Source organism: Papilio xuthus, unplaced genomic scaffold, assembly GCF_000836235.2.
Source record: "Papilio xuthus unplaced genomic scaffold, Pxut_1.1 DF824655.1, whole genome shotgun sequence".
NCBI lineage: Eukaryota > Metazoa > Arthropoda > Insecta > Lepidoptera > Papilionidae > Papilio > Papilio xuthus.
In genome coordinates this window covers 2,667,695-2,695,268 of record NW_013533994.1, presented here as the reverse complement: position 1 = coordinate 2,695,268, position 27,574 = coordinate 2,667,695, and the positions used below count along the sequence as shown (strand labels likewise).

Below are 27,574 nucleotides of genomic sequence, written 5' to 3'. Positions count from 1 at the left end.
GCAAGAGTATTTTATTAAGTACTATATATGAGTGATATCAACTTTCGAATATCGTGCAGTGAGAGCGAACACGTTCGCGGATCGCGTGCCGCCACTGCTCGCCGCGCGCCGCGCATCCAGGATTGAATTAGATTGACAACAGATAGACGCGGCACATCAATCAAACTGTCCCAAATGGCAATCGCTCTTTCACCCAGACAAAAGGCACGCTAAGTAACTAACTAACACTTAACCCCTCTCCGCCCCTAATTAGCGGGCTCGATTACGTCGACAGAGTTGAGCGGTTCACCTGTCCGGCGCAGCGGGCCGTAGATCATAGGGCGCCGGACCTCGCCCGCAGCCAAGCCTTTGTGCAAAGATTCCCAAAGCGGGAGCGAGGGCACTTTGATGTTTGGCCCGGTAGGTAATTTGGAAAAACGTTATTTAATTAACTTTCGACAAGTCGGCGTTATCGTGTTACAAAGCCACCGGGCGGTCTTTTAGCCCATGGCCGCGCGCACTTGATTTTTACGCCGAACACACGCGCCATAAAGGCGCTGTCGTTTTCAGGTGTTTTCCAATTAACATCGCGTCTTTGACCACGGTCAGTGCGGGTGAAAACTCGCTCTTTGTTATTATAGTTAACTGCGTAGTTTCGATAAAGACTCGCCTGTAATTGACCCTTTGTATAATACTGATGCTGAATAATTGCATTTCGTTGATGTTTAATGTGTGCGTTGTACGTGTACAAAGTTACAATAGTCGTTCATTAGCAAGACTGAAAGATAGTTTTATGAGTTGCCGAAATAAGTTTCGGAGTGTTTAAACTTTGGAATTGGTTAACAGTGCATTTTGTGAGAGCGCCGTGAGCGAATCTAGTGTCGAGAGAAGAGGAGGCGCCCGCGGCGGTCGGACGATGGTCGTCTCTACGAGATAATTAACTCTATGAACTATCTCGGTACACGACAAGTACTGCAATTAGGAATTTGCTTGCAAGCGTTAATAAATATCATTAACGCTTCTTAGCGAATTTTAGTACAACATTAGGAATGTTTTCGATAGGAGTAAATAAAACTTCGTACACATTACGGGATGACCACAGTTTGCGCGTTCCGTACGAGTGCGTTGCGCAAAAAATAAAAGGCGCTTTGTGCGGTGTTCAATGAACAGTTTAATTGCATTTCTTCGCACTTCTCTGTGCGGTGCGAGATGTTCTTTTAATCGAATTAATATCATCCTTTAATCCGACCCAAATTTCATTACAAAATAAAATCAGCAACAAAAATGCGAGAAATTCAACATCGCAAATTAAACAATAAAATAAGTATGTATTAAACATTTTACTTTTAATGTATAATATCAAAAGTAAAATATTTAAAATCATAGAGAAAAGGATATAATTTTTTAACCCATACATTTTCATAATATGGGTATCATATGAACAGATAAAAAACAATTATCTACTTGAATACAAGAAACATATTCGAATCTGTGATATTCAATGTGTAGGGGTACATTAATTTCGTTGTGCGGTTTGCAGGCCGCCATTTCCAATGGACCGGTAATCCTGGTAGTGAGTGCATTTAGCGAAAGCAAATGGCTTGCCAGCGCTGCCGTTTACATCTTCCTTCCTTTGTTTCGCCTATGCTTTATGAATTTTTAACTATCAGGTAGACGTCGTGTAAACGTCCTAAATTTAAGTAAAATAATATTCTTTATCAAACAATAATAATTCAGTTTCTTGCAATAAGATTCGTTGAGGCAAGACATTACCTTGTTTAGTTAATCATATTATTACCGGATAAAGATCTGGCTAAACCCTTAATAAAGCATTTCTTGCGTTTAAAAATTGATAAAGTGACACTGGTTAAATGAACAGACAACGAGTCAACATAGTAAACATAACGCTCAGCCGCTGAAGGTAATTTAAAGGTGATTGGGAACATCGTTTTGTTTTTATTCGCGCCAGCCGCTTTACGAGGTGCGTTACTTTTATCGCTGCATAGTTGACAATGGCGGATTACTCGATATATACGCCATAACTGGTCATCGCTGGTTAATTAAACTGTAATCGGCTGGAAATTAGTTACCATTGCACGTACCGATGTGTTTTTATTAAGTTATTTATGTTACCATTTGCTCGATACTTCGTTTTAACAATGTTGTGGGCGTAGTTAATAATTTTAAAGTTTTAAAAAGAGTTAAGTTTAAAGACTTTAAAATGTTGACACGTTTTAAAGTCCCTAAAAGGTATGGTAAAAATTCCTACTTCGCTTTAGTATTATGCAAACAATTTGGGTAATTAGTTCTATTATTTCATCGGTACTTTTTATCGAAATTTATATCAAAAACGAACACAAATCATCGTAACGTTAGTCATTAGTACAAAAAATTAGTTATAAATATTTCCCAGAAGCCTGTACACCGTAACTAATAGCGAACATGATGCAGAACGAACTTAAGTTACTTTTATCGCAATTAAATGCATCTAAGCATTGTTCAAGTTCAATTTACAAGGAAGTAAGATAGCCATCTATAGCTTAGTAGTTAGTGTATTGTGTGGTACACAGATAAGTATCAAGTGTTGAGTAGGATGTGTGTGTATGTTGGTTGGGGAACTTAAGTGTTAATCAAAGTAATTCTCGAAGGCAGCTGGTAGGTGATAATTAGCTTTATTAATTAAGGTATTTCCCAACGCAATCGCGGCTCGGTCACGACACGCGAGTGTTAATAATGCCAGCAAAGGTCATCCAGCCCGCCCACCACACATGCACCTCGCCTCAACTCACTCGCGAGCAAGACCTCACTTGTACACGCGATTTAAAACAATGTACTTCTTTATACGCTGTGATTATTTTAATTGCCTTCATCGACAGACGGGTTAGTGTTAATACTTTTACAATCAAACAGCTTATGGCAAACCAATGAACAGTATCTTTTATACATCTTCATATGAAAAAATCCCTTAGTTTTCGTTTGAATATGTATCAATTATATAAAAACATAAAATTAACTTAATTTCCCGTTCATTTGAACACCTTTGTTTGGTAACGTGGGGGAAAATACCTATGGACAGCAATGAATTGTGCAGATATTTTTTTGTTCATTGTGTCATATTTACTTTGGCGCCCCTGTTTCAGAATTAGGAGTTTATTAATGATATGTTATGTTATCTTACCTGTTCATAGTCCCGCTGCGAGTGTGTGTGTACTCATTCTCGCGAGCGGCGCGGCCGCCCCACCTTGCCCTTGCGCAGGGGCGCGCCAGGACCGGGCGCTGCGTTCGCGCTTTTCATCAGCTTCTGCCAGTCCTGCTCGCACACCAGTGAACCCGCCAGCATGTAGTACCTACAATACACTACTTATTATAGACATCTTTAATTTCAAACGTTTGAATTTTGGAACGTTTAAATCGTCACCAAGATAAGTATTGATTTAATCCCATAACATAGGTGATCATTCATGTTATGGTTCTCCTTATTTTCTACAAAAAAAAACGTTATATTTATAAACTTTAAACTTTGATTAATACAATTGGAATGAAGATTTTCTTAACTTTAAGGTAAGTTAATTAAATGTTTATAGATATGCTATAAGGTAATGGGTACCTGTCGCCCTGCATGAGGTGTGAGCCGCACTTGGAACACGCGAAGCACTTTATGTGGAAGACGTGTAGCGGCTGCTGCGGTGCGCTGGTCCGCATCACGAACTCGCTGGCGGGGATGGCCTGGCCGCACGCCGCGCACGCGCCGCTCGACCCGAACATTCTGCAACGGGACCGGTTCTCAATACCTCAATGCCACCCTTTCGTACAACAGTTATGATCCATTGACCCCATCGATACGAGGAAGTGCAGATAATATCTGTTTAGAGGCAACGTTTTGTTAAGTGCTTTTAATGCACGATGATACGTTCCGAACATCCTATTGCTTATGCAAATTGTTGTATTTTCTTGTTTCCTAGCTATTTACAGCGACTAGAAAACTTGCCTATACCGTACATTAAATGTGGCTAAGTATTATCCACACATAAAGGTATATTTATTAATCTCCTCATTTAAACTGCTTTAGTAAACATTGTATCGACTTTCTTTATGTTTTAATTTCTTTGGAAATCGGAATTCTAGGTACATAGAACTAAATAAATAAACTTTATACTTGTTTTTTAACGTACACTATCCAAAAGTCAAGTCTTTTTCAGTCAATTAAATAAATATGGTCGCCGGGCGTCATTCCATTTATCGGATCACTCGAGGATGTTAAATGTTCATGTCGGCTCGATACTTAGACGGCGGCAACAATTTTAACAAGCGCGCGTCTGCCATGATTATTGCTCGTTAAACTTTGATGAATGGTTAATAAAGCAAAGTAACGACATCTGTCGTAAATCAATTCGAGGATCGTATACGGTTAGAGATAACCACACAGGTGAATGCGTTGTATGGGCTGTGTATACTGCATATGTAGCAACTGTACCTATTTAATGTGGACTGTTAATACCTTAATTAAAAAAGATTACATGACATTTATTGATTTTAAATTTGTGTTCGCAGTCTATATGTGTTAATATCATTAACACCTAGTTTACGCGAGTATTTTCGATGCACCGCGTGCACTACATCGCTCTATAATTGACTTAGCGAGGTGTCACACGATTCAACATACCTCTGTATAAACGCTAAAATATTTTTGCGGTTGTGAACGATTAATAGAGTAATTAAATAATTAATGAGTTATTATTGCAACAGCTATTACCGTCGCGAGCCAGCGTTATTTACAACCCGCTGAATATTAATAAATCACAACAACAATCCCGCAAAAGCAATCAAAATTTAATAACCTGCGCTTCTTTGCTTTTATTCGCTTTACGATAATTTCAAACGAGCACCGGTAAAGGTTCGAAGATAAATTTGAAAGTCTTAAAAGATAAATTCACTTCAATCACTCGCAGCAAATGGGATTTCGTTTCATTTACTCCATCCAGTAAGAGCGTTTTCAATTAAGGAGCGCCCGACAAACAGTAGGTATCGGTGTATGAAGGTAAAATTAATTAAACCAAGCCAAGACAAACATGTACGGATCTATTTGTGTTGGCCGCGCGGAGCCGCAGCCGCATCGATATAAGTAAGACGCGACATCTTTTGTCATAGATTAAAAATATGACGAATTCGCAATATTACTACTATTCCTCTTTGTTATTCAGAATTATATTTTGCCAACGTTAAACTCCGTCTGGTCCACGAGAAAAAGCCATAAAAGAAAAAAATATTTTTTAATTAAAAAGTTTATAATAAAAGCTTTGTATCGAATCAAGCTAAATAAAGACATTATACATAAAGTAACATAACGACATGTATATAGAACACGTATGTTGTATAACTTGGGCAAAGATTTTACTTCAGCCGTCCGTAAAATCTCATAAGATTAACAAACTTTACGGGCCCTCGGAGTACTTGAAACTGATAAAAGGACTTAGTTTTGTACCTTTCATTCGGATTTGTAATTTTAATATGTCAAAGTTAAATACAATTTCTAATCGGGAATAACTTTTAGGTTTCCTTTCGCAATGTTATTAATTAAGGAGATATATGTGTTTTGAGAATTCGATAAGTGAGAAAGTTTGCGCCAAACATGTAGGTGGAGTATAGTACAAGCTGGCCGAAGTTTATTTGCCTTCGTTCCGTGTAAAATTGAATACGTCGCGGATCCTCATTAATTTAAGATGAAGTCTGTATCTTGACATGTTATTTTATTCATTACGCGAGTGTCTCGTCTCCCGGCGTTGTATATGTGTTGATTGTTGTAAGGAACATAATTTAAAATCTCCCGGCGAGTTCATTAGTGGATGGAGGCTGAAGGTGGGAAGGGGAAGGATACAGGACACTTAACCCTACTTCTTTACATGTATGAAATCTTTTTAATACTTTATACGAAAATTTAAAGCGATTTCAACAAAAGCTAAATTTAAATGGTGATAGGTTTATCACCGTGTTCAGTAAAACAGTGTCATCTCTAGACTTGCTGGGTTATGGATATCTTTATAAAATCTTTCGACTCCCAGTGTTAGTTTTGTTGAAATATATATTCTAAAAATATATTGTATACACTTTTTTTTTTATTCGAAACAACTAACGACTACATAATGTATATACATCAATATAATACATAACAAAGTCTTAGTAACTATGTACCACCACTTACCACTTCATTTATGTAACATACTGTGAGAACTATCGATTATTGATGCAAAACGTGATAAAACATTTGTATTATATAATTTACTATTTTCATTGTGGTTTTATTCAAGAAAAGATCAACAAACTAAAATAATTGAGATAGTCATCTGATGCATTATAAACTTTTACATATTTGACCAATAAATTTGAGATTAGCATAGTAGAATTGTGAAAACTTGCATAAGGGATTTTTCGAGAATACAATTAATCTACACTTTATGGTTATATTACTATCTATAATATTATCTTACTAATATCGTAAATGCGAAAGTTTATATGGATGGATGGATGTTTGTTTGAAGGTATCTCCGGAACGGCTGAACGGGTTTTGATGAAATTTAACACACACATGTAGAACGTAGTCTATAAGAACACATAGGCTACTTTTTGAGTTTTTTTTGTAATTCGATGCGGACGGACATGCGGGCGACAGCTAGTTTATCAATACATGAAAATAACGTCTATAAAAAGCACAGTATATTAAACATACTTCATACAAAAGTATACTTAAGAAAGTATTACTTATCCACTTAATAAAATGAAACTTGGTTGTGTCGGAGCGAAATCCTTTTAAAAACTTTAAGCGAACTAATATCGCAGTGATAAAATGCGCTAATATGAAAATTGCCTGAAAAGTATTAAGTGGTTCGATGAAGTATGGTAGCGTGGTGTGGGGGAGGAGAGAGGGGAGGTGGGGGTTATCGGAGACGAATCGCTTTCAATAAAGCCTCGGCGGCGTCCGGGCGCGAGATGTGTAACTTGTTGCGCCGCTGGGCCGCACTGCTGTTGTAGATGTGGGGAATACTGACTTCGTTATCGTCATTTTGTTCCATAACACTATTGTACAATTCAATTTAGCTAACGTATATAAAGACATAATGCTTTCTTGTGACCTTGAGGACCTTGAGGAAGAATACAGAAGAAATATTGTTATGTATAGAATAGAAATCTGGTTTACTATTCTTGATACGGAAGTTTTATAATGAAATAATTATATATGGACAAATAAAGTAAATATCACATAAATTAGAATCTTTTTATAAAAGCCTTCAAATTATAGTAAACTGTATAAATTGTAACGATGTTGATCGAATCGAATAATTTATAGCTACGTAATGGGTTTGTTACTATGTAATAAATTATTCAATTTATATATAAGCGTATGTTTAAAAGGTTTGATATGCTATTGAATAGTTTAAAAGATTATGATTTTCAGGTAAAAAGTTTTTTAAATATGATTTTCAAGTTAAAAAAACAAGAAAATGATCCTCTTAAGTTTTCTTATCTGATTTCTTTTTTTTATAAGCGAAGAGGGCAAACAAGCAGCGGGAACACCGAGGTGTTCATCGACGCCAATGGACATCAGCAATACCAGAGGCACCGCATTATTTTCTTTTTGAAAATGCTCAATACTAAATGATAGTGCTAACTATAGTAGTAGTCCTACCACAAGTACAGTTATTACGTAAAAATATAGTTACATAAACAACATAAAATAAATTAAGTCACTATTAAAAGACACATGTTTATCTTTCAAATTGACGTTTTTAATGATATTATCATTAAAGTCAAACATATTTTATTCGATATCGATATCATTATTGAATATTAATTCAACTGGCCATTGCTTGTTTTTTTATTAGCATAAATTAAATGAACTAGCCTAACATGTCGGCCTTCGGCGATACTCGATCTAATCTTTATAGTGTTATTCATTTTTTAATGGAAAATATATTAGAAATGAGTGAATCGTATAAAACAAGTCGTGGAGTTGTATACATATTTGACATATAAGGGGCATTGACTCGTGTTTGTATATTTTTACATACGAATTGTCTATTTGTAAGTTTTTTGCAGTATATTCTGATCACTATCAGGGTCGTATTCAATATCTTTGGTTATGTCATTTCTATATCTTAATTTGTACACTTAGTGTGCTTAATACTTATAAATAAATCATATAATTACTTTGAGCTTCTTTTCTAATTATAAGCAGAAGCATTTTACTAATTATTCATTTAATCTTAGTCGTTAAATTTTATTTTACATAACAGGGGTATTAGATTTGATAGGTGATAGACAGTCTTTGAGTTATTTTTTTAAATATAAATTCTTGTGGTTCCCACAAAAGTGAAAATCGTCATCAGCTAACTATACGTCCCCACCGAGGGGTTCGGAGTCTAGAGAGATAAGTGCGTCTTAACAGCTGACAAACAGTAGTTGTACCGCAGTGTCTACTGCCCTGCTTTACTGTTCTGCCCACGTGTGAAAATAGCACGAGGCTGGTGTCGTTGTATCAAGTTAGCGCATCGTTAGCAAGAAACTCGTTAGCGGCGCGTGCCGGCGACAAGCCAAGAATTTAATGACATGTGCCGCTCGCGCCGCGCCCGCCACCAAGCCAGCATGGCTCAATCAGGAGCCACCATAGCGAGAATCTGTCCTTTATTTCATATGCTGGAATAAACGCAGGCTTTTATGTCTTTATCCAGTCTAATTATATGGAGATAGCTAGTCAAGTCTGTTTGAAACCTGACAATAACAGCAACAACTAGACCGCCGATAATTTTTTTTAAATTATGACTATTAAAAGCAGGTACTTTTTAGATATTTACTCCGTCTCTCCTTAACAAAACTAATATACAGACACTGACTTTTATACATTATTTTTTATTATCGTAGCATAATTAATCATTCACTATTTTTTTTAAATACGCCTATTTGACTCTGTAAATTTATCCATTCGTAGCGCGGTGTTGTGGAAAATTTTAATATTGTATAAAAACATGTAAAACCACTAATGACATTGTTATAATAGCATTGCCTGCATTAAGTTATTGCAGAGTTGCTAAGACGTATACATGTTCCTACTGTTAGGTTAATTTTTAGAAACTTCGAAAGCTTACAATTGATTAAATTGGTATTAAATTAATGCGACAAACGGATTAATCCGAACTCAAGATTAAATCCTAACGATAGAACACAAAGATACAACTTTTTAAATTAACTCTGAAAAACGGACGTTAAATGGTACAGTTCCAATCTTTAAGGAAAGACATTAAAAAGTCCATAAAAACGTGATCATCTAAAATGGATACAATATGAGCAGGTAGTGCTCAGTTTATGGAGTCTGGTGCAGTCGAGTTTAAAAAATACAAACTATTTCGGGCTTTACGATAAACATTAACACGGAACCGTGAAGCAATCTCGTATTCAAATTGACATAGGTAGTAAAACAACAGAGCCTCCGGACTAAGTTCTATAAACTCGTTCCGAACTCCCCTCTACACACTCTATCGGCGATTTTTAATTAAGTCCCCAGCCAGCGCGGAGCGAGCGAAGTAACACCATCAATTCATTATCCTAAACTCCGGCCCGATTGTTCCTCCGCCCGCTACTTACGCAAACTTTCATTTTAATCAAGCGTTTAATTAAAAATTATCCGAGAAAAACAAAATAAGCCCGTTAGGGCTGAAACTAATTAAGGCGCATGCGATGAGCCGGCCGACAACGGGCCGTGAGGTGAGCGGCCTTTAATTAAACGCTTGTTCTACTCCAGTGGCCGCCGCGCCGCCGCTTAGCGGAACTATTACACCGGCTCCGTGGAAAAACCTGACAAGTGTTAGGGCGGGCTCGCCATCCCTGCGATGCTTGCGCCGACATGTCTATACTCTACATTACACATTGCCTATACCAGTACATATTAGCAAAAAACTTATTAAATGTATTTCCAACAATATTTTTTTAATACAAGAAAATATAACAAAATATCATTTTACGGAAGCAGATTATAGCTTGTAATACACATTCAAACAAATTAAAACTAATCTGAACTAGATGTTCCATTGTCCAAAATGTTCCCACGTCTCTAATCTTTTAATGGACTACTAGCTGTCGCCCGCGACTCCTTCCGCGAAAAAATATTTGTAGTGTGTTGTTTTCCTCACAACTAGATGACCTATGTCTACTTTTCTAGAATATATTAGTTTTCGGTATTTCTTAATATTGCGACTAATTAACGTAATTACTTTTAGTTCTAAATCTGTCCACCCTACTTAGAATTTATACTTATTAGTTTTTAAGACAAACATATAATTTAATGGAATATTGCTTGTATTATTCGTTTGGCAAACCAATGCCATTATTCATAGACCGATCCGTTGGTTATAAATAAAATTTAATTTGGAGCCGAGCAGCAGTTTGTAGGCACAAGTTTTCTAATTAATGTTAATTTATCAATTAACTTGCGCTACGAATTAATTATCTCAGTATTACAGCGGCCAGACTTTATTAATAAACTTCCACTAATCAATCTTCCGAAACAGACTTTGTGGAAACGAAAGAAGTTAATTGTCTTGCCACATTGGTACCGGCCGAGCCCCACACACTTAATTGATAACATACTAATGTTAAATGTTGACCATAAATATGTGTCTTTAATATCACCGTTTTAAACTAAATGACCCGACATCGTTTCTTGTGTAACAAACTTGAATTTCCATATTAGTATATTTTTTCTCAGTTTGTTTAGCTTTATGGTTATTGCCGTTGAACATTGTATATTTTAATCAGTGGGTTGGAAATATCGATTAGCTATTAATTATAAAATAACTTGTATAAAGGGCAGCTATAAATAGACACAATTTCTTGCAAATACTGTTATTCTATACTGGGGTAACGTGCTTCTTTTGTCTAGACGTGACCTCGCTCCGTTCAAGTTATAATAAGCTTAGCATGATAGAGTAGGTGTTCTGATTTTCAATAATTTGATTATTACTCAAATTCCGCGAATTAAACGTATAAAAACTTTAAACAAAAATCATTATCAGTGCAGAATTTGCATACAAATGTAATAGTTAAATTGAAACAAGCTCTGGTCAAATAGCGATTTAATTGGCTGACGAGGTCGCATATTAATTACACCAATTAACTGTAACATTCATAAATAATAATAATTTATTACTGGAAACATTTGTCAAAAGCCGCACTCGCACGATGAGCTAATCGACTATCACCGCTAATTGCCCCCGTCTGCCCCCGCCGCCCATTCCGCGCCCTCGCCCCCGTCCCCGCTGCCGCCGCGGGCGCGGGCCTCCCCCCTGCCGCCAACTAATTAGATAAGTTTGCAACTCGACTCTACTTCTGGTGCCCCGCTCTACCGGTAAGCATCAATCTTTTTAATTAAACATTTTTGACGCTGCAACGATTAACCATCGAACTACTTTCTATGCTAATATTCTTATTCGTACTTAAGTTCAAATGTCATCAGAATGTGATAAAATATCATGTACTATAGACAAATTATTTATGAAGAAGATTTGAGAGATTTAAATAAAGATTTCTTTAATAAACAAAGTATTAAACACTTCCATAGTTTATTAACCTAAAAAAATATGGTCCAATTATAGTTTATTGGTTGTCAATATAACAGATACAATGGCACATTGTCTGTCCGTCAGGCTGATTAAGTAAATAAAGGGTGCCGATGCGCGACTCTTGCGCTGATCTTATCTGACGACATTTATAGACATTCCCGCGCTAAATAAACCCTCTATAAATGGAATAGAAGGTAGCAGTGTCAGAAAATACAGCGGTTGCTTAGACATGTTGCAGTAAACTGTTACAGTAAATAAAAGGCAAACGAACAAGCCGGTCAATCTTACTAATCTTACTTTTTACTAATATTATAAATGCGAATGTTTAGATGGATGGATGGATGGATGTTTGTATGAAGGTATCTCCAGAACGTCTGAACAGATATCGATGAAATTTGGAATGGATGTAGAACATAGTCTGGAAGAAAACATAGGCTACTAGTTCCAGTTTTTTTTATTCGGTACGGACGGAATCGCAGGAAACAGCTTGTTTTATATAATCAGTATAGATGAAAAAGAAAACTATGTCAGGAGTAATCATTCATCCATCATTAGTTAATATCATGATCGAAGCGGCTGAATATCGCAGCATGTTATGGACTAGTGAGGATCATGTTTTCTGTCAATGTATCATTTCGTTACCTCTAGGAGACGCAGGCGTCCCATCAATACAGTTTATGTGACTAACAAGGTTCTAGTTTCTAACGACAATACGCCCAATATGTAATTTATTACACTGAAACAAGACAACAGTGAGTTGAGTTAAATTGAGCAAAATTTGAATTGTAAGTAAATAAAGCACTGTTTAGTTGATTCATGAAGAGAACGAGGTCATAAATATAAGTATGATTAAGATTTTTGAATAATACTATAACTTAGAATAGTTTTAACAAACAACTGCAATTAGTCAAAGTGGTGCTTACTCAGCGTATGCGGTTCTCATATGATGTCATTAGTGAAACTAACTCGACGTCGGCATGAGCGGTGTCCGGTAACGATCGTTACTGGATCCTTTATTTAGGGCAAAGGCGCGCAGTAATTGGACGGGCCGGATGCAACGTGCGGTGCGCGGCGCACTCACAGGTACGCGTCCTCTCGCGTCTCTACACCAAAATGAGAGCCAATTTGACTATACTTCGTCGACGGATCGATTAATTGGACGCCAATTTATTTGCTATATATTTCTATTTCTTATCTACTAATTAAGTTGTTTCTCGCATGTTATGTTTCTAGATTTCCATGGAATTTCTGATTAATAACAAATAAGACTACTTTTAGTTTTTGCTTAAGCCTAATTTTAAATTTTTGGTTTTTATCCTTAAACATAAATCTTATAAGTTAATTTCATATAACATTTTTGGTTTTATTGTAATTTACAAGGTTTTTATAGCACATTATTTTAAACTAATTAAATCAAAAGCTCACGCGTTATGTTGATTTCTAAATTTAAACATAATATATGTGAAAATTGAATAAGTAGTAAAATTGACTGGGGATATATATTTTTTAATTTAATATCCCATTAATATCGTTTATGAATGTAAAGGCAATCAAATCGTTATTGCCAATAAATGTTGCACGGTCACTTTTAAATGATATGAGAGAGGCGAACGAAAACTGCTATCAGAAGTTGGAATTATGGCGAATAAACGGTTAATTAATATCGAGCTTTCGATTTTAAATTAAATAGAAGCTCACGTGGTTGTCGCCACCGCAGGGATAAAGGTGATAAATTATTCTTACTTATCACCTTTATTAATATTTGATCACTTTGTATCTTTTAATTTTCTATTCATATGTGTTTATATTTTGCCTAGCGTAGTGCCTTAATCTTTAAATAGTTGACTCTTCCTTATAATTTTTGGAAGACCGAGAATCTATTATATTATATTTGAATCGTAAGCATGGTCACAACCACAGCTTTTGCGTTAAATAAAATAATGTGTGCGTAGCATTAATCAATTTTAAAATTAAGTTTTTCAGTGTTTAAACATATTTAATATTATTGTTATAAATGTTATAAATTAATTATTATTCTATGAGGGTCATAAGTATAATAATAAATCCCCACAGCGCTTTCATATAAAACTTTCAAACGAGAATGTTATAAATCGCAATGAAACAACAAAACGTGCGAGATAATGAAATTATTAGAAAACAATCTGGGCGGAGGGTCAACCGGGCGGTAGAGGGGGAGGGTTGACGCAGGGGAGGGTAGGGGCTGTCTAATTAGGAAGGGGGGCGGAGGTAATGAGCCGCGATCGCCGATTCGATATAGCGGAGGCTATTTACGCGGTGGTCGCTCTGTAAAATTGCGAGGTTTTGTTTCAAAAGCGGTAACCGTTTGAGTTTTGCGATTAAGGAGTTTAATTAGAGTGTTGTTTACAAGCTCATTACGACAGGCACCGGAGGGTAACGGCCCCCAGATATCGGCCGATAAATTATGGACTTGAAAAATGAGTTGCCCGCCGGTTAACTAGATTCCGCCAGAGATTATAGGCGAATAGACTCGCCCGATGAATAAACATCGACTTCATTTCCATTCGTTTAACAGCTTACTTTGCGAACTTCTGTTTAACTAACGAGCCATGCAAGTTTGTTTTAATAAATCACTTTAGTATTACCAGAAACGAATTTAGATACAGGCGTTTTGGAGTCTAGTGGTTATAGTGATAAGCTGTTAAGATGTTGATCTCAGGTTCAATACTCACAAATTGTTTTTTCAGAGATGACACGTTTAAAAGATTTTTAGTAGCTATATTAATTATTAACAGTACATTAATATTTCTTGTAATCGATTACTTGCTCCTAATACCGTTTATTCAGGGTTAAATTGCGATTTCACAGATAATCTGGAGAAGGAATCCGCGAATCAAGTCACGTGGCGGTTGCTGAATGAGACAGCGGGAGGGTAGCGGGGTCGGCGGCGGGCGCGCGGAACAACACAAAGACTTTTTTACCCGCAATAGACATCCCGCCGACATCATTAACGTATCGGCGGACCTGGCCTCGCAGTTATTCGCTAATGTGACAACAACACAGAGAAAGCCCGCGCCACAAATGAGGGACTATCTTTTCGGCTTAGGCTGAGTACATACTTAATCCAAAGAGCAACATATTTTGAAGTTAAGAAGTTTCAAGATTCAGTATTTACTTTAACGTCAGAGCAATCAACTTCTTCATAATTAGTATACGCACTTCTAGGGAACATATAGGTAAATATAAGAGCTCCCGCTGTAGGCTTTGTAAGGTTAGCAAAAATGTACATATGAATATATGTGTTTGTTATTGCGGCAAAGATGAGTGAGTCACTTGCTTAATTTCCTCATTTATTAATAAATAAAATAACGGATGATTTAATTTAAGATGTTATAATCATTATCGTGATTTCATTTTCATAATAATAATAAAGCTATGTCATAAAATATTCTCCTCCTGGAGTTATGTAAAAAAGATATTGAATTCTTTTATATTATGAAGATACGAGTTCCAGGAAGACTTAATCAGTTCCTTTCAAGTAAATTAGTAAATATTTCATTTGTTTCATTTGAATAAGTAACGAATAATTTTTTTATACACGAAACATAGATATGAGACGTAATTGGCAAATCTATAAATTAATTCAGGAAGATTAGGGAAAAAGACATTTAGTGCTAAACGGATCTCAGCTGAAGTCAGTCAGGAACCTAAAAAAAAATTACTTTCCTAATTTTACACCTTTTAGTATAATAGAAAGACAAAGAAGTTGTTGTTGAATTCACAAAATGTCGCTTTTATTATAATAAAATGTTCATAAATTTTATACACACAATATCAGTCTCGAAGTTATCACTTGTAGCAATGCCATTATTATACGAAAATATGCAGCTAGCCATTGACATTTACTATAATAATGTTTAAGATTTGACAACATACGAGAATATTCTACGTTCGTGGTGTGTCTCCGGCCTTGGGGGTGTATTCTAATCTCGCGTTAGCGTGGCCCGTTTTTGCGCTAACGAACAGGTTGCGTTAAGGCGACGGCTACGACGACGGCGACGGCGACGTGAATCGAGTCCGACGGGGAATTTCGCCTCATTAAAAGTTGTGACCTGCGGAGAAGGCAATTTGGAGGCCCGCTCCGACTTCGCCTGTTACTTATTAACGACCGACTTTACACTATCACTCGCGTTCCGCCCACTGTCTTTGTTTTATATTACGACTGTACCCACTGTCGTAAAACTCAAAATATAATCAGACGCATCGGACGTACTTACGCACACAAAATTTCACATTGAATAACAAAGATGGTTTGTTTAACAAAACAAAAATCATTCAATTTTAGCAAGACAACCACGATTAGGTAAACTGATAGTTTCATATCCCTTGCAATAGAAGATTTGCTAGATGACAATTTTTAATGCAGATTTGACTAATGAATTATTAGTTGTCCAAATTATAAAGAACTTGGGACATAGCACGAAAATTTGCATGCGAGAAAGTATTCGTAACGTCATGGACAAAATTTGTGTTAGATACAAATCAATGACAAATTCCGTCGAAAACGTAACGAATCCTTGCTTACAAATTTTCGTGCTAGGCCTCCTAAAAATATGTTTGTAAAGAAACTGTGAACTCTCCCGTGAGTTAAGATGTTTTTCAATATGTGACGTTGTGATGTGGCCAGTGATATACCATTATAATATATTATTAACAGCATCCCTCGCGTGCGCGGCCGCCCCACCTGCCCCACTCGAATTAGTAAACAAACGTCTTTACGAGCGGTTTTACGAGCCCCACGATATTTCGGTCTCGCGCACGCTCTTTTACGACATAATGAATTCGTTGATGAACTAGGTATTAGAAAGTTTCGAAATAGACGCGTCTGGCGACCGCCGAGCGAGCTGTGGTTCGCGGCCAGAGCAGAATGCGCATTGCTATCTCCGAAGATCAAGTATCTGATTTCTTTGGGGTAATTCTTGGTGAAGAAGGGTTGATAACATTTTCATAAATATGTACTATTCATTATATAATATAAACACCTCTACCAATGAATATACATACTAGTTAGTGCTAGAGATGTATATTGAAAATATTGGTGGTATAACTATAGTGACCATTGTTTACTTATTACGTTTATTTATTAGTTGCATTACTCATTAAAGATATTGAAATCCATTAAGGTTAACCACGTATTGTCATTTATTACAAACAATAAAAGAATTCTAAAAATATTTTATGATAAATTCGAAGCGGAAGTCGTAGCACGTGTTCGTAGGCCGGCGACACACGAACGGAAAATACTAATAATTATATAACAAGTCATTATCAGCCGTTGTGTGCTTTGTGTGTTTACTTATTATGTGGTTTGAAAGACAAGAAGTTAATAAGTTCACATTGATTTGTGGTGACTATTCTATAAATTCGTATCAACATCTATCGGGAAATAATTTGTTTTTTGTTGTAATACAATTTGTGGGTTGTGTGTTGACGGTCTAAACAGTATCTGCAACCGCTAAACCTATTTCTGTGTGTGACATTGCACGAGGAGACATTGATTTATGGCACTAAAAAATAAAAAGAGTTTACACGCAGAACTCTTTGGTTGTTTTTAATGCGTATTTTAATTAGCACAAATATATTTTTACATAAATTATTTTTAGGTATTCAAATATTGTCATTCATTTTGAAGTGTTACTGGATTGGATATATTGAAAAGATGAATGATGAAAGTATGACACGGCAATTTTATTTTGTACAAGATCGATCAGGTGGATCGTTTACATACCTACTAAGGACGATAATAGTACAAGTAACTAAAAATAATGAAAAAGAAGAGTCCAAAAAGCAACACAGTAATTTGGAATTAAAATTAATATTAAATGTAAATAATAATCAACGTGTATTGTGATTTGACACTGTTCAGTATAAAATTTACTAGCTATGGTCTGCGACTTCGTCCGGACGGAATTAAATATAAAACTTTGTGTTCTTACAGGCTATAATTATTTATTAATTATATTCTGCATCTATGCCAAATTTCAGCAAGATTCATGCAGTCGTTCTGGATTTATATTCAAACATCCATCCATCCATTCAAACATTCGTATTTATAATATTAGTAAGAAGATTTTAATATTATATTTGTATACTATTGTGAAACACCTAAAAGTAACCGGAATTAGGTGTGAATTAGCATACTCCGTGTTTTAGATGATTATATGTTAGGCGGAGCAAGTCAGTGGCAAGTTCGCAGAGAGCGGAGAGCGGGCGTCTCATAGTTATGCGAGGTTAACACATGAGGTTAATTAAGATCAGAAGCGGGATCTATAACTAGCTAACGTCGTACCGAGCCGCCGACACTCGCGCCGAGTTTGCCGAGTGCTTCCCCTTAATTGATACGATTTGATCGTCATCACGAGCACTCGCTTATTGCCGCTACGCATTTAATCAAATTTACGTTTCGTTAATTTAAACTGTTGCTTTAATGAATAGTGTTCTACTAACGCGCTGATGTATTAATTAATTTACACAGATTATATTTTCTTTATTTGTTTTGTTTTTAATTAAATTATAAACCGTTTTGGTGGTGTATAGACGGTTGCATTCTGCTTGCTCAGTGTAGTATTGTCATTAGTACTTAAATTGGTGATAAAAAAGCATTGATTTAAAGTTCAATTATACCAACGTAAAGAAAAAAATATATTTCTATTTAGGTAAAATAGATTATGATTTGAACATTAATTTGATGTCCTGTGTGGTCGCTTTACTTAGAAGTAGCTACGTTATTAGAACTGTATGCTGTAATACTTTCCTGAAACTATGCCCGCATACAGTATTTATCACTTTTAGGTAAAGCAGTTAAATATTGCTACAGTCAAGTTTTGAAGAAAACTAAAAACGTAGAAGTACAGTTTCTGTAGTTTTACGGTAACTTGACACGAAATTCCTCTTCGATATCTCAATCTATCAAATATCATTAATGAAGATAAGATTATAAGAGATTTTAACGAGCTTCTTGGATTTATGTTTGAGAAAAATTAATATAAACATCTTATTTTAATTAAAAACTCAACAAATTAATAACAAAACAGAAACAAGCCAAGGCAGTGGTAATTGGAATTACGAAGATAATACATTGTTTCATTTTCATAATGTTAGGTCTAAGTTAATTAAATTCTGAAAAGAGTTTTATTACAACCTTAATTACATGAGCGTCGAGAATGCGCTACAAGTAATTTCACTAAAACACGCTTTAAAAATACAACACGAACATTAAGAGTGTACGAGATATTTGTGTGTGGCTGTTAGTGTGTGTATGTGTACATTTAATTGAACTATTTTATTGGCTTGTTTGTTTCGTTTAGCTACAAGTATAATGTTTATTATAATGTCTATTTCTGAACTTTTACCCCCTGAACACTTTTATTCAAATTTATCTTTGTAACATGAGCAAACTGTCATAGCATACCTTTATCAGTTATGTACACAGAAAATTAAACGGTGCCCATAAATTAATGTTGCCATTCTTCGGTGTGACGCAGTATCGCTTCAAACGGAATACATAAAGTGTATTCAACAGCTGTCAACATGCTGCATCGTGTCCAGGTCCAGCGCTCACTCAGCGTGACACGTGCGTGACAGCCGGCAAGTGGCGACGGCAGAATCTCCACGACTATTATTAAAAATTCCTTTGTCAGAATTGGCCGTCGAATAATGATTAGAGTGACGTGACGCGGGCTTCGTTCGTCATACTTGCGCCAAATTTTCACCGGAGACTTTTTTACTGTTTTTCGCCGACCGTGCCGAGCGCCGAGCACTGCGTTTATTTATTAACAAAATTCGTCCGTCCACCTAACACGTCTCGCTGTCGCCGCCGCGCCGCGCCACGCCGCGCCTCGCCGGCCCAACGCGGACCGTAACGCGCCCGAATTGAGTTTCAGATTAAACGTCGAAGCGGCGATGCGTTAAGGCTTTTTTCAGCGAGCGGTCGCCGTTTACGAGGCTGCATAGGCGCGACGCAGCAATGCGTCCGTGCGCTCCACCCATATCAATTTCGAATAGGTTTCCCGTCCTATTCGAGCGGCGTGGAGCGATTGGGTTTTGATCGTTTTGTGTGTAAAACTGTTGCCCTAAATTAAACGCTTTAATAATAGAATAGAAAAAAAATTGCCACTGTTGACAGTAGCGTCGCGCACGAAAGCGCGGAACTGATTTTGAATTAATATTTTTGATTTAGTTGCCGGATGGATGTAAAGAGGGTTGAGAATACTGAGTGTTTATCACAGGTCATACGACTCGATGATAATTCATCAATTACATATTTGACAATTAGCAATAGTACAGTTAGAAATGGAATTGAACCATGGCAGTGCTCGCTCACTAATTAGTGGTGCGGCGAGCGGTGCCTCCTGTGAACTAATCAGGTGGCTAAATAATGTAGTCGTGACGGCGTCGTTAGCGCTCGTGAGACAGACGTTATTAATTAACATCACATACAGCGCCCCTCGCGTCCCCATCCTCCACCAGCAGCCCGCAACTATCCCTTGTTAGAGTTTCCGATCGTATGTGTTGCAACCGATATTCCTAATTGATGTACTTCCATAAATCTATAAAGTTTATACAATTTGAATTTTAGGTTTGTAATATAGGAATATACATATATTTATGTCTCGACTGTTTACCATTTTGTTATTGCAGATATTGAACTTTTGATTCGTGTATTGGGCACAGGCATATATTTGCAATTTTCCCTTATGCATATGCAATAACGTGTGCAAACAAACAACCTCTTCTGCAAGCAGAGGAAAACATTTTATAACATGCTTTTCCGATCGTTGTTTATATTTGAATGTTCAATATTACTCTCCACGTATGTAAGAAATTGGAAGACGAGCTGTATCAATTAAGGGGGCCTTGGTTACGTCAATTTATTTAACAATAGGCTGAAGAGGGGGTCGAGATTGGGTCATCTCGTGAATTCCTCGTGGCTTTCTGTAACATGACTTGGTGACAGCGACGGCGGGCCGCAGACGCTCCACGAACATGTTCGCTGCCGACCTCGCTAAATTGATGCCGACAAATATTCCATAACATCGGTTACTAAAGTTTAAATGAAAACTAAAACATTAGAACGAATCGGGTTTATAGATTCGTTTAACAAGGTGCAAATAAATAAAATTTACATATAAAAACAAATAAAGTCTTGTGTAGGTTTATTCTGACGTCTTCGATTTAGTCGATTTGATATTCTTGAATAATATTAAAATGTTGTATTTTATACTGGTAAAACTATAGAGGGTTAATTTGATGGAACATAGAGGGTATATGAAATTGTGTATCCGCATTGTGCATTGATTTACACATCGGCACATGTCTGCGCGGGGCACATATCATGTCCCTGGCAGGAGCGTCGTTAAATCTGCATACCGGCGTACCACCGCCTCGCAGCCATAGCTCTAATTTAATACAATAATTATTATCAATTTTTTATCTTGAATTAAACTTTCAGTTGCGAACATTTACGATTTGATACTTTATAAATAAATACAATTAAATGTCTCTGTACTAATTAAATGTACGTTAATGTACCAAACGTTGCATTTCCGCGTGCGTCGCCTCCGGAAGATAATATATCTTAGCGGGCGAGGTCGACTGCCTCATATAGATATCGATCGAACAAAGGTACTAGTAAAATACGTATTAATTACTTCAAGGATATACAATAAGTACATACGTAAATGTCTTCCGGTTGTTTAAAACGACATAATTTGCACAGAAATGTCACAAAAAGGTATAACGTCTACAACTTTAAACATATTGGGATTACCAAATATGTTGAAAGGCAGTGAACTATATTCTAGTAAATCGCTTATTAATCGATAATGGCATCAAAAAATATAGATACAATTATGCAAAATCGAGAGCATTCATTGTGATCTTGTAATCTATGGATCTACTTTTATATCAAGGTTAACCATAGACATAAACAAAAGAATCGTAAAGTATTGTTTACCGTCATTATATACACTCGAACTTGGATAAGCGAGAAATCTTCATTAGCGAAAAACTCGGAAAAGAAACCTGCTTAAGTGAGAAAATTCTCACTTATACCGGTTCGACTGTATTTACCAAATACGCTTCATAAGTTTGCCCGTGGACGCCACTAAAACTAAAAGCCGGCTGTCTCTGGTATAGACGAAGTGGATATCAGTAATCGAATCTCAAACAGAGCTTGGCGTTTGCCGGACGCTGTTTAGACGCTGCGGCGGCGGCGGGCCCGGCGACGGATGGACAAAGAGACAAACGAAATTAATTGGGGTCATGCGCCGCCGGCGTAATCTAATCGCGGAGCCATATCCTACGGGCCTTTTACGCGAACCCAATGTAAGGAAACTTGCTCCAACTTCGATATCGCACATAAATTGCACGCACGAGCTTTGCATGATTATAAACAAACATTCAGCAATGACGGTTAGAATCGAGGATTAGTTGTTATAATAGAATTTATAGCTAAATTATGTATTTTATAAAGCGAAATAAATTATAATCAATGAAAGGCAACTTTTAAGATCAAAAATATGAAATAAGTTCATCCTCGATATATTTAAATTACATATAATTAAGTTTTAATTTATTATGAATTGAGGATCAAATGAAAAAGCGAGATTTTTAATAAATTTCAGTGGATCTAAACCGCAGTGAGAGAAAAGTATGTTTGAAATTATTTTAAAAGAGTCGTGTGAATGAAATGTGACGATAATATCGCGCGAAATATTTATTGTGAAGCGTCAAAAAGTATTTTATTAAAGCACGTGTCCAGGGCGGGCGGGCTCCAATTTGGGCGCTCGTTAAGGCGCAAAAGACGCGCAGTTTAATTGCAACCGCTCGCCTCTAATGAGGCCCTGTGTCCCAGCTCGAACGTTTCTCTTGTGCAAATTGACATTGTACGTGAATTGATGTCGCCATACTCGCCCGAATACCAAAGCCTTGTGCGATGCGATGCGATATCGTTTTAAACGATTTAGCTCGCTATCTAGCTATTATCTCTCTTTACGAGTTGTGTTCATAAGAATATTTTATCGGGAACTAAACATCTACAATCTGCATCATATAAAAAAATTATAAATATTGCCAATTGTTTATTTTTTACATATTTCATTATTATATTTAATTTAATTTTCCATAGTAATTTGTAGAATATTCGCTAGTGACAACTAACAATACAAACTGAATACTCTATGCTTACTAGGAATTCAGATATTGCATTCCCAACGCTAATTGCTTTTCAATGTAGGACTTATTTAATGATTTGAAATTAGAAATGTCTAACTCAATATTCCAGTTATAGATCAACCAGAGAGCCAGACGAAAACAAACCTTATTTTATTAGAAATATAATACACTTTTCTTCGTTTTCTACTTTAAATAAACGTATTATTCCAACAACTCTTTTATTAATAAAGTTCGTCATATGTAATTCATATTATGTGTGTGCTAAATTGTTACTACATTTTAATATTACTTCATATTCTTGTTTACATCATTAAGTTTTCTTATCTATCGTTATCGACATTTGCATCAAACAAAAATATAAAAAAACATCGTAATTATTCACAAATTACAAACGTCTCTTATGACGAGGAAAAAAAATTTAAACTATAACTAGTTGCAAATGTGCGGACGGGAGTTGCGAGGTAAGTCGGCGTTAGATCGTAGCAAGAAGTTGGTTTCGGAGGCGGGTCGTTAGCGGCGCGGCTGATTGCCGATTGAGCAGCAATTGCCTTGATTGACGCCGCGCGCACCCCGCGCACCCCTCAGCGACCTAACGAACCCGCTTCAATGCCTGGACGTGCCCGAGGTTGTTACATCCGAACGGTAATGTCGGACACCTCACAAATACTACATATGAATATATTACTTTGTTAAGCGAAGAAAAGTCACCATATGAAATGATAAACCATACCAATATTTTGAATCCCAATTTATCCCAAAAAATTATTTATTAATTATGATAAACCTAGATTGTGCTGTAAATACTCCACCTCGAAGTCGACTGGAAAACTTCGATCCTGTAGTACGATTGAATCCTGAACAATACGTGCTAATAATTGTCTTTTTTTAACTTTTACGTTATCCAAATAACCAATATTGTTTTATCTTTCATCGCTTGACTGTACTTACGTAGATTATTGAAAACATGGTAACCCTTGTTGCGTGCTCGATCTAATTTGTAGCAATAGGATATTTTAATTGTTTTCTATAGGCAATTTAGACACGATGCGTAACTAACTTTACTGTTGTATGATTATAGTCTTTAGTTTCATTAATTGTTGCGTAAAATATATAGTAAGTAGTTGAAATAAAATGCAGCATACAAATATTTGGACTTTACATTAAAATAATATAAATAACATTAAAATTAGTAGTAAGTTATCAATATTGCGTAAAATCTCGAAAATTTAGTTTAAATTTGATAAAAGTGTAAGTAGGATTATGAAAGAAAATAAGTAAAGACTATATACTATCAGACATCTACGTGTATATTATTTACTTGGTCAGAATCAGTCCATGTCCGAGCTCCGTAGATGTGCTACGTGCTACGAGTTTTCTGATTGCCAGTTGACTCGAATAATTTGATTCGATTGACGTCGACGAAGCTCCACGGATCCGGTTCGTTTGTAGGCGCACAACATTCTTACATTGTTTCGTACGTGTCTCGCAATATACAGAACACACATTCTTCAAACAAAGCTGTATTACATCATTAAAAGGATATAAGTTAAATTCTGTTAATGTAGGCTATAAATCATAATAAGATTTTAATAAAGCTAAATATTTGCGTAATGTTTCAACGCCTACAACTCCTTATAGGAGTCGGAAGGTTGTTTATAATTTCATACGCATACAGCAATCAGCAACACGAGGCGTCAACGGCGTCTTTACGCAGACAGACCGCAATCCATCACATCGAGACAAAAGGCGAGAAGCGCGGCGGCGGTTATTTGCGTGAGAAAGCGCTAATTTCGTTAAGGAGTCTGAATCGGGGAAGACGTGTAAGTAAAGGCGTCGGAGCGGTCGGGGCGGCCGCCGCGGGAGCGATTCGAGCGAATTACCGTAATACCGCACCTGAAGGCGCGGGGGCCGACTCGTTAGTTGTTGTTTGCCGAGTGACGCGGGTCAATCAGCAGAGACATGCACGGAACCGCACTTCTTCATCCCCCACGCGTCCCCCGGCACTCCCCGCCTCCGCCCCGCAGCCCGCGCCGCTCGTTAGGCCGCGCCGTCTCTGTCAACTGAGAGACGAGCTTTATCGAATCTACGACGCACGAGCCGCGCCGCGGTCGGCCCACTCTTCGCTCCTAGTTTGGCGCAAGACCACCGGTAAACAAGGGAAATCAGTGTAAAACGAATTTATATTTCCTTTATGAACGACAAATAGAGGGATCAAAGGCACTTTAAAGGATATGTTGATTGTGTCAACATTAATTAGCAGTTCGGAACCACATTGTAAAATAGTTGTATAGGACAAAAATAATTATGTGAAAATACACGATGGCAATGGTAGATCGCATCCCAAAGTGGGGTTTGAGAATTCAGATAATTGGGTAGAGAATTCCTTTCGTCTGACTAATTAACACGAAGGGGCTCGCCAGCCAGCTGTGCTTCACGTGCTTAGATATTCTCGTTTCACTACATATCATTTTTACAAAAATTTGGCCTAGAAGAAAAGTGCAGGTCGAAGTTTTTCTAATTCTATAATATCCTATGTTAATTTACATTCAATTACAGAATTTTAATCACACGTTTGAACATTTATAAGTACAAATTTTAATTACTTTCCTCAATTTCAAAATCTTAAATAAAAAAGTATATAGGAGGTGAGAACCATTTAGTCTTTAATATTGATTTAAATGGATATAAGGCAGAAATTCTGTTCACTTATTGTAAAATGTGAAATATGCGATATATTATTCAGAGATGTTATCGTTGTTTTTTCGGTGAAACTAATGCGTCGTGAAGCGATTTAATGAATACAGCGGCGGTAGGTAGACGGTACAGCTATACGGAACGGTTAATTAGTGGCAGAATGAAGTAAAAACTTTGCTGGCGACGTCCTAAATTAGTCCTTAGCGTTTTTAACGAATCCAATTTAGAGAGGCCGAGAGACGCCGTCGATCGGCCGCCGCGTGCAAAACTGTTACTTTTTGCCCCATTCTCAGGTAGAAAATACAACCGTTCGAGGCATTTTCATAACAATGCGCCCGCGGCTTTCTCGGTATACTTTTTTCGGTGTTCGAAACGTTTGACAGACACGCTATTGTCATCGTTAGATGACGAACTAAAAACCGAACCTTTTATAGATAATCAAAGTCTGAGATCGAACGTGATTCGAACTGAATACTGAGTCGAAGTGGACGCTAATTAACAATTTTTAACGAGGTCGAAACGTTTATCCTATTAAGGTCACTAAATCAACTTTAGTAAAAAACATTTGAAAGTTTAACTTCGTATGATTTTAAGAGTTGCTTATTAAACTCGATTAACCAATTAAATATTTATATCATTGAATACCTATCAACATAATATAATTAATTTATAACACTGAATACCTTTAAGGTATAACTTGATTGACATACCTTGTGTAGTCGTTTTTGCATAGTATCATGCCGCCTTTGAAGTAGAAGGAGCGACCCATGTCCGCAAGCGCCTGTCCGCAGCATGTGCACTTGAGGCAGCCGTGGTGCCAGTACCGGTCGAGCGCGTGCAACAGGAAACGCTCGACGATCTTGCCGCCGCAGCCGGCGCACTCCTTGAGCGCGGGGTTGTTGTTGTTGTGCGGATAGTCGTGCCCGTTGGCGGCGAAGGCGGCCTCGGGCGAGGGCGGGTGCGGCGAGCTCAGCTCCCCGTACCCGTGGTAGTGCGGGTTCATGCTCAGCGCGCTCGCTGCCAGCTTGACGGTTGGGGCGGCGACCGCTCGCCGACACCACCACAACTACACGCCCTGCACACAAAACAATACCACTTATAGAACATCCCCTACCATTAGTGTTGACTGAGTTGAGCACTTTCAAAATGGAAATGAAAATGATATAACAACAGTGGGATAATTAAAAACATAAGTGAAGGCAATTTAGTCGCGTCGACGCCCAACGAAACAGTTTTCATTAAACTTTTTACGGCGAGGGGACGAAAGATTTGGCACTCAATTTCCCCGACACAAATAATAATAGCATTGACGGGCATAGAAAATTTTCTCCAAACAGGTTGACCCTTTGAATTAATTTTTCTTCACGGCCTTTCGGGCAGCGGAGCAGCGTAGGCCTGCGGGCGGCCGCGTTTATAAAATTTTCCAATTAGCAATTTCATACAATTAGAAGCGGGGCAAGAGTGTCGGGGTAAGCGGGGCGCTGGGCGCGGAGCGCGGGGTGCGGAGTGCGTCAACCCGATCCAATTAGCTCGCGGCCGGCGGAGCGGCGGGACGCCGTCTGAGCGGCCCTGTCGCCATAAAACTTAATTAAACGTTTTAAAACAAGTATTCATTAAAGAATAATCAAGCTTATGTAGTCATAAATAACCGGATTGTCCCGCGCGGAACGGGTGCCGTAATTAAGACTGCACAGAGTTGATCAAACGCACTGATTTGAAACTACCCTTCATTAAGAGAACGCGAGGCGGGCTCGGGAGCTTCCGCTGCGGTGCAGAAACTAATTAAGAATAACGGACGCTTTAAAAGCGTAATTAATTTAGATTGTAATTCTATTTCTCTGGGACTAACGTAGACAATTATTTTGGTAGCCCTTTCTTTTGCAAAGATTCGGTTTACTAAACGTAATGACTTAAACTGGTTCGTCCAAGGAAATGAGCACTTAAACGTTTATAGCGTTCGTTTGAATTCAGACCATGTAATATTAAGACGCTTCCACTAAGAAGTAAGGGCAGGTATTCATAACCGCTGTCAGTGGTGGCAAGGCATATCAATTGGGAGTCGTAGAACTGAGCGTTTGAGA

General features: G+C 37.2%; 1 protein-coding gene across 2 annotated transcripts in view; it reads right to left on the bottom strand.

Annotated features, from left to right (window-relative positions):
• The window catches only part of LOC106127706 (LIM domain transcription factor LMO4), a 120,336-nt gene that overhangs the window by 23,880 nt on the left and 68,882 nt on the right, over positions 1-27,574 (bottom strand). For both annotated transcript variants that reach the window (XM_013325911.1, XM_013325910.1), the window contains exons 2-4: positions 26,204-26,568; positions 3,587-3,745; positions 3,158-3,326 (exon numbers count right to left, since the gene is read on the bottom strand). In XM_013325911.1, coding sequence (XP_013181365.1) covers positions 3,191-3,326; positions 3,587-3,745; positions 26,204-26,496 — 588 coding nt within the window. In that variant the 5' untranslated portion in view covers positions 26,497-26,568 and the 3' untranslated portion in view covers positions 3,158-3,190. The remainder of the gene's footprint in view (positions 1-3,157; positions 3,327-3,586; positions 3,746-26,203; positions 26,569-27,574) is intronic.